The 8,460-nt window shown below is 30.2% G+C and overlaps 1 protein-coding gene across 3 annotated transcripts; it reads right to left on the bottom strand.

The window, feature by feature from the left end:
• Window positions 1-616: 616 nt before the first annotated feature.
• Window positions 617-8,188, bottom strand: LOC111885973 (stomatal closure-related actin-binding protein 1). 3 transcript variants are annotated; one of them, XM_023882223.3, is made up of 13 exons: window positions 8,033-8,188; window positions 7,438-7,740; window positions 7,225-7,353; window positions 7,027-7,119; window positions 6,607-6,747; window positions 5,275-5,343; window positions 5,078-5,161; window positions 4,313-4,493; window positions 3,378-3,494; window positions 2,646-2,704; window positions 2,390-2,524; window positions 968-1,117; window positions 617-865 (listed from the first exon to the last, which is right to left on the bottom strand). In XM_023882223.3, the coding sequence occupies exons 2-13, from the start codon at window positions 7,717-7,719 to the stop codon at window positions 821-823; spliced, it is 1,485 nt and encodes a 494-aa protein (XP_023737991.1). In that variant the 5' UTR covers window positions 7,720-7,740; window positions 8,033-8,188; the 3' UTR covers window positions 617-820. The 3 variants fall into 3 exon arrangements, with proteins under 3 accessions (XP_023737991.1, XP_023737983.1, XP_052624328.1); XM_023882215.2 differs by having other exon boundaries at window positions 7,924-8,068; XM_052768368.1 differs by lacking the exon at window positions 8,033-8,188 and having other exon boundaries at window positions 7,438-7,836.
• Between the last annotated feature and the right edge of the window lie 272 nt (window positions 8,189-8,460).

Raw genomic sequence — 8,460 nt, forward strand, 5'->3', positions numbered from 1 at the left:
AGTAGTTAAGTGTCTAAAATTTAGATATGTTTGTATCAACCATCAAGAATTTATTCATGTTTACTTGTTAATTTTATTTATGGAATCTGACCCACGAACCCAAATCTAACCCACAAACCCGCCAACCTGTGAACCCGTATAAATAAATGGGTTCGTGGGTCATATATGAGTTTATGTTCCAAACCCGCCAACCCGTGACACGCCAACCCGTGACCTGTATATTTAAATGGGTCGTGTTTGGGTTGGCATATTTTGACCCGCCAACCCGCGACACGCCAACCCGAACACGACACGATTGCCAGACCTACCTCCTGATGATGAGACCGCTAGTGGATTCTTTGGCGGATGACCCCTCACAAATGTGATTTTACGGCAGGGCACATTGAAAAGACGAATACACGCATTGTATGAGAGGCATATAGACTCAACTAACATCTAAAAAGTAACTTTTATGTTTAACATTTTAAATTGTGATTTGATCAAAATATGATAAAAGATATACACAAAAAAAAAAAAAAAAAAAAAAAGGTTACTTAGCGAAAAGGATAAGAAAAAAATGTATGTTTTCATATACCGAACATTATTGCAGCAAGGTTTATTTAATTAGACAAGTGAATAGTATTAAATTCATATACAACTACAAAAACATGTTACAATCAATGAGGAACCAAAATGAGCAAAACCAAAAAGGCAAACAAAACGATGCCAAAATGGTGTAAATAAAAATATAAAGTAAGCAACAATTTCACAATCTGAGTAATCCCAATTCCTTCTAACTTATACATACATTTATAACACATTACATATTCATTCTCAGAAGTTAAGGTTTCTGGGCTGCTGTATCATCAGGGCCAGCAAGATTGATCTGCAATTGTAAAGTTGTAACAACACCATTCAAAAAGTTCAAATATCTTTTTCTGCAGGGGTAAAATTGTCATTTCACATGGAAAGAGATTTGGAGGCTTACATTACAATCAAAGGCAAATCTTCTAGCTAGCATAATAGCAGCATTTCTTTCTCTTTCTGATTCAAATCCCAAAACAAATGAGAGCCCGATCTTTGGCTGCCAGAATGATGCTTGAGCTGCAGCGTTTCCACCACCCCGAACTCCACACAGCTGTATTTTTATAAAATTACAAAAATAAATAAAAAGGATGAAATCATAAATTAACCAACAATTCATCCTTACATATAGGGAAATTGTCAGAAAAGTCTCAATATTTTCAGGAAAGTTACATTTTAGTCCCAAGATTTTTTTTTTCCCGATTGTTTGTAAAAATACGATAATATGTGATTTCCTGTTAAAAGAAAAAAAAAATGACCTTTTTGTAAACTTGAGCCAAAATGAAATAATCGGGACTTTTATGTTCAAAAAAATATTCTTGGGACTAAAGTGTAACTTTCCTGAAAATATTGGGACTTTTCTGACAATTTCCCTTACATATACACTTTATTTGTTACTTACGCTAATAAGTTTGAAATTGCAGGAAATAATCAAAGGACAATTTTGGACCCTGTAGTTTTTAATTTTTCCAAGTTACATTTTTTGGTCACTGTAGATTTTAATGTGCATAAATTACATTTCTGGTACCTGTAGTTTTTAAATTTCCAGAATTGCACTTTTGGTCCATGTACTTTTTAATTTACAAGGAAATAAGCAAAAGACACTTTTGGTCCCTACAGTTTTAACTTTCCGGAATTACATTTTTGGTCCAAGTGTTTAGTTTGCATGAATTACATTTCTAGTCCCTGTAGTTTTAATTTTCCGAAATTACACTTTTAGTCCCTATAGTTATAATTTTCCAAAATTACATTTTAGGTTGTTGGAGATTTTAATTTGCATAAATTACTTTTCTGGTCCCTGTGGATTTAGATTTCCGGAATTACACTTTTGGTCCATGTACTTTTTAATTTGCAAGGAAATAGCAAAAGACATTTTTGGTCCCTATAGTTTTAATTTTCCAGAATTACACTTTTGGTCCATGTGCTTTTAGATTTACAAGAAAATAAGCAAAAGACACTTTTGGTCCCTAGAGTTTTAATTTTCCGGAATTACATTTTTGGTCCAAGTGTTTAGTTTGCATGAATTACATTTCTGATCCATGTACTTTTAATTTTCCGAAAATACACTTTTGGTCCATGAAGTTTTTAATTTGCAAGAAATGACCCTATAGTTTGCAAGGTTCTGCACTTTCAGTGATATTTTTTACAAGAAGAGTAAATTACAGTTTGGGTCCCTGTGGTTTCTGTAATAACTTATTATTTGTTTTAATAAAAATGTCATCTCTTATAAATTAAACAAGTATCTTACATACCAACCTTTTATATTATTTTATTCAGTCAAAAAACTTAGTATTAATAATATAAGTACATTGCTATTATAGGTTACCTGCATTGAAGGTGAATAGTATTCTTTAGCAACTGTTGTTTTCCCTTTACAAAGTTTCATCCTCATCTTCCCCACATGAAGTACATGAATAGACTCTGAAGGATGATCCACCCCATTCATTTGGATTATAACTACCTGTATTTTTTTTTTTTTTTTAAAAAACAATATATTATTCACAAATCACTAAATTTTTTTATTTAATATAAAAATGGTTTGTCAACATAAAATAGAATAAAACTAAAAGAACATAAATTACATTAAATTCTGTGTCATGTCGACGAACCAATGCTTCCACATAGTTTCCTAGTCCCGCAGCTATTAAAAACAAAAAAATAATAATAATAATAATAATAAAATTATCAATCACATATTTATATTATTGACTTTAATTTGGTCGAAGATCTACTCTAACAAATAAAAATTCTTTTTTGCTACATGTCAGTCTCATTCATCTTGCCACATGTCATTTTGTGGTTATTTTAAATTAAATTTTTTTTCCACATGTCATTTTATGGTTTTTTTCCATTTTATTAAATTTCACATAGTATTTTAAATGTAGTAATTGTAATAATGTAATAATAAACGGTTATCAATTTCACTAATGCAACTTCCCTTTTAATTTCAAAATTCCTAAATTAAAGCCCAATTATTTCATTTGTTTATTTATTTAAATTATTTGCTTAAATTTAAAAAAAGAAATGAGCAATTCAATTTCAATAATTCAATATTTCTCTCACTTTCGTTATAAATTCCAACTTTCTAAATGTCTAGACTTTTATACATAACTTTTTTTAATAAACCCATGGAATACACAGGTCTCACAACTAGTATTAAAATTAGTGAAAACAGTGTCTATTTTGTGTGCTTAAATTTATATTTTATAGTACACTTCAATAACATAACTTTTAAGATATTAAATTAATTGTACATTATTTTAGTCTCCAATACCATTACATATATATCCAAAAAAAAAAAAAAAAAAAAAAACCTGGTTCAATGGGATCAGATGTTGTGAGTGTAATAGTTTGACCATCTGAAATGACATCAGCTTGAAGAATCCGGCCAACATCAGAGGGCTCAGGAGCATAGATAGATTTTGTGGCCCCTACCAAATCCAAAACGACATTCTACTTTTAAAAAAAAAATAGCAATGTACTTTGAACTTTCATTTATTTGTTTATTATAGCATATCCTACTTCTACTTTTTATATTACATCTTTTTATTTTTATTGCTCTTTTGAATAATCAATCCAATTATAGCATATTGTACTTTCAATTCTTTTCTTATAAGGACATTGTACTTTGTATTTGGATGACATTGTTATAAATGTGGTTAATCTCCATAAAAGACCTTATATTTTGTGTGTTTTCCGGTTTAAACCTCCAACTTTATTTTTTTTTTTTCTGAAAAGAACCTTGTTATTATTCATTTTTTCCGAAAGAACCCTCAACTTTGTCTTTTTTTTCCGAAGAAAAAAAAAAAAAAAAAAAAAAAAAAAAAACCCTCAACTTTCAAATTGTATCCGAAAAGCCTTTTAGTTTTTTCCCAAAAAAACCCCCCTCACGTTTTACTAGTTTTTTCAGGAAAAAATGACTAAAAGGGCCAGATCGAAAAAACGAAAAAATGTAAGGTATTTTTCGGGAAAAAAATAACACAAAATATAAGATCTTTTATGAGATTAACCCTTATAAATGGGTAGATTTTTCATAGTACAATGTGGTAATAAACAAATGACAAAATTGCAAAAATGGTCCCTGTGGTTTTAGTCCAAAAAGTTTTGGTGATGCACCAATGGTCCAAAATTGGATCTTTTTTATTGGTTTTGGTCCCTATCACCTTAGAAAGACTATTATACCCCTTATATTTATTTCTTTTTTAATGTATGTTAATGTTTTGAATTAATGTACTGAAAATATGTATACCTGAAATAATCTCTCTGTTTCCATTTTCAGATGTGAATCGATACCATTGAATAGAAGATTGTGAAAGTTGTGAGGTTTTTTTGGAAGAGGGTTGGATTTGTAAATATGAACCTAAAGCAGGTGTCCCATTTAATTCAAACAAGTAGGATGTGCTTTCCTCTACCCTCCTACTGATTGCCAACTGAAATTTTGGATAAAACAAAATCAGATAATATTGCTATTTTTAAAGAATCCAAAATTATGTCTTTTCCCTTAAATATCACACAACATGAAAGCTATGAGTCCTATAAATGCATTGAAAAAGTTCTCCTCCAAGATTTTGTTAATTAATGAGTGATTGTGAAAAAGCTACATCTGAAAATTATGGTATATACTAAAATTAATGGAATTTTGATGATATTAAAATTAATCTTGTTGTAACAACATGAACAACTTTCTGTAAATTAATAATAGAAAGGAAAAAGCATTAGATATAGTGGAGGACTTTTTGAAGGTTATTTTAGTGAAAGATAAGGATTATAGGAAAAAGAAAAAACTACTAGTAAATACCAAAGAAAGAGCCCAATTTGACCTTTTTAGTGTCGAATGGATTAAATTCTTATTAGCAAAATTTATAAAAAGTTACAAGCTGTTCAAATTGTGGGGTGCACATGAAAAACCAATGAGTAATGTAACAAAGATGGTTTACTTAGCAAAATTAATCAGAGGGCAAAATGGTCAATAAGACTGTAAAAAAAGAAAATGGGCAAAATGGTCAAACCCCACCTCTTTCTGAAGCTCAATTGACCGCTTTGACTTCTCAGCCAGTTGAATTCGTAATGCTTGAAGCTCGTGTTCCATGTCCATAACCTGCACAAATAGCATATAAAGTTACAATATCACAAAAAGGATTTTGATTGGCTAATTATAAATATCAAAAAAAAAAACAAAAAGGAATTTAAAAAATTAAGTTGTGAATATACCTTGCTAGGCTGATGCAGCATTTTGATCCTCCTGGCTTCTTGAACCTCCTTCATTAGTTCTTCCAAATCCTGAAAATAAAACAAAATATAAATAAATCATAATGCATTAAAATAAGTTAACAATTTAAGATATGCAAACCCTCTTTAATGCTCAAAGCCCCATGAATTAAGATAATTTAAGAAATTTAACATAAGCACCCTTTTCAATGAGTCTCCATTCATAAAACCATAGAATTATTTGATATTTTGATTTGATTTATGTTGAATAATACATGGAAAGATCTATAACAGAATAAACAAGAGTAGAGTTTGTTATTTTGGTAATTTAGCATAGAAATAAAAAGGTTAAAAACATAAAATGTGGAACAAAAAAAAATCTGAACTTTACAAAACTATGCTCCTATTATCCTTTGAATAGTTTATAGTTCTTTTGACTTCAAAGTCAAAAAGAGTTAAAGACAGCCTAAAAGTAATATGAATATATCAATTTATGAAATGTAGATTGTATGTAAACAAAATTGCTAATAAAGTAAAACTTGCAAAAAAGAAAAACTTTTATTAAGTGGACCATTTTGTTTTGTCTAGTGGAAAGGCATTTACTTTTTCCACATTAAGTGTTATTTGGATAAATAAGGTTTGCGTGTTTTCTTTTGTATGCTGGGTGAACAGTCTATATGACAGTAAATGACCATTTTACCCCTCCAGAAAATATTGTTTGGTGAAAGACGACTGTTTGAATGAATTTTTTTTAATGACAAATGACTCTCAGCTTATGAATTATATAAATAGAAACTTTTTAATATAACATATAATGATATATTATAACAGATTAACAATCATAATATATCACAATATCATTAGATAACAAAAAATATTGATACTTGAAGATAATAGTTCGGATAAATCTTGAAAATAAATGCAAAGAGGGCAAAATTGTAAAAGAAAATACATCACTTAATGAGAAATCATCACCCCTTAATCTTTCCACATTAAGTCATGTTGTCCCCACAAAATCAAAAAAGAGGCGTGCATAGATGACTTACTAGATTAAGTGTTGTATGCATTAAATCCATAAAGTCAAAAAATAAATAGCACATAAGTTTTTTTATGAGGTCACTTTTTTATAAAAGGTGTGGGCCAGAGGGACCTTTTTACCCTTTCAACCACATTATACAAAAAGATTGTTGCAAATATATAGAAGTATAGAACCTTAGTTCATATACTTTAAGAAATAACCACATAATATATAACAAAAATCTGATTTTGTATACACTCCTTTTACAATAATCATGAGCATATGTAAAAGACTGTTTAGAAAATTCCAAAAAAAACCTGGGTTCCAGAAGCTTTTGAATTTTTTTCTTGCTCCTGAAGAGCCTCTTCTACTCTCTGAACTGCAGCTCTTGCATTTTCAATTTCACCCCTTGCTAAAGATCTTTCTTCATCAACAAGCTTTTTAGCATCTTCTGAAGCCTGTGTGAAGTTACAAAAATTAAATTACAAAAAAACAGAATCATTTGAAAATATAAGAAATCTACAATGATTCTGTTTTATCCTAATGCTACAACTTCGATTGTACTACAATTGGTTGTTAAATTGTGGAATAAAAGCTATTCAAATTCAAACTTCTCATGAACAAGTTGTAAATGGTTAAGCATATATTTCTTGAATATGCATCAGTTAGATATAAGAAAGAAAGTCTAGAGAGAACAAAAAAGAAGAAAAACTGTAGATTGTCACAAAGACACAAACCTGCTTTAAAAAATTTGCAAGCTTTTTAACCTCAGCCTTTTCTTGAATTAACTCTCCTTCCCTCTGAGTCAACTGAACAGCTAAAGCTTCAACCTACAATGATGGATATGATTAAGTGATTCCTTTTTAAAGAAAGAATTGTTATAAGAAAAAATAATGGAGAAAAAGGTAGAAACTACAAAGAAAGACGAAACCAACCATAGCAATGGCATCCTCTACATCATCCATGTTCTTACCCACAACACGCCCTCTAAGTGATTCAAGTGCATCTCTAAGCTTCTTCAAAAGAACATGTTTCTCTAAACAAGTCACATCCCTGAGTTTAGCCTGTTTCCTCATAAGTAAGCGATTTTCAGTATAATGAAAGTATAAACTAACTTTTAAGATCATGAAAACTTTCAAAGAACAAACCTCATCGGATAATTTAGCAGCAGCAGCTAAGCCCTTCTCAAATTTACTAGCCAAATCACGAACAGATAAGCGTTTTTGTTGTTCTAACAACTGAGCAGTCTCTTTGGCTATGACTTCCTTCATAGAAACCAACTTTTGGTCTTCATTTCCGTACACAATTTTGTCATTAGCCCCAATTTTGTAGTTTGGAAATCGAGTAGATGCAAACATCACATCTGCAGATACAGGGGGAACTGCCAAACTTTGCATTGTATAGCTGAAATCACGACCCACCTTCGTCATCGTTCCGATTTATATATTACACTGTAAAATCATAAGAATCAGAAACGACTTAGAAGTTAGAACAATCAACGTATTGATATACTAGAGAATGACATTAACGAAAACACAAGCAAAGGGAGATACGAAAAATCAATGAAGAAAACAACTGCTAGTATGAATAGCAACACATAAAAGGGGCAAAACCCTAAATATCGACATTTTCACCTTAAGGGGTAGTTGTTAACGAACAAAGCCCTAACTTCAATCATACACATTTAACCAAACAAAGCAAAGTAAAATGGAACTCATGGAGGAAAATGAAGAATGCACTTACATCACATGTAAAATAAGACAAAAGTAGATAATTGAGGAGAGATTTCTTCAGTCGGTGAAGATTTAATTTGTTAGAGCAGTCAAAACATGAACAAGGAAAGTTGAGAAAGAGGGAGGGAGACAAAGACAGAATTGGGAATATAATTAATTAAATTGATGAACTAGGTTTAAATTGGGAATACTATTACGCTCATGATTCATAAATTATCATGATGCTGTTGGATGTGTTTGCTTGCATTGTAAAAAAATATTAGCTGGACCCATAGTTTTGTTCTTTCTTCTAGATTTTAGTAATTGTTTTGGGTTATAAACTTATATTCGAAGAAATATAAAGGTATTTTGTTTTTTCTTAAATTATGGTCAACACAAATATATAGTTTCGTGTCAAAAGAGAGAGTTTCATCTTAACCCAACTCGTTAAATTATTAT

The sequence above is a fragment of the Lactuca sativa genome, chromosome 2 (genome assembly GCF_002870075.4).
Source record: "Lactuca sativa cultivar Salinas chromosome 2, Lsat_Salinas_v11, whole genome shotgun sequence".
Classification (NCBI taxonomy): domain Eukaryota; kingdom Viridiplantae; phylum Streptophyta; class Magnoliopsida; order Asterales; family Asteraceae; genus Lactuca; species Lactuca sativa.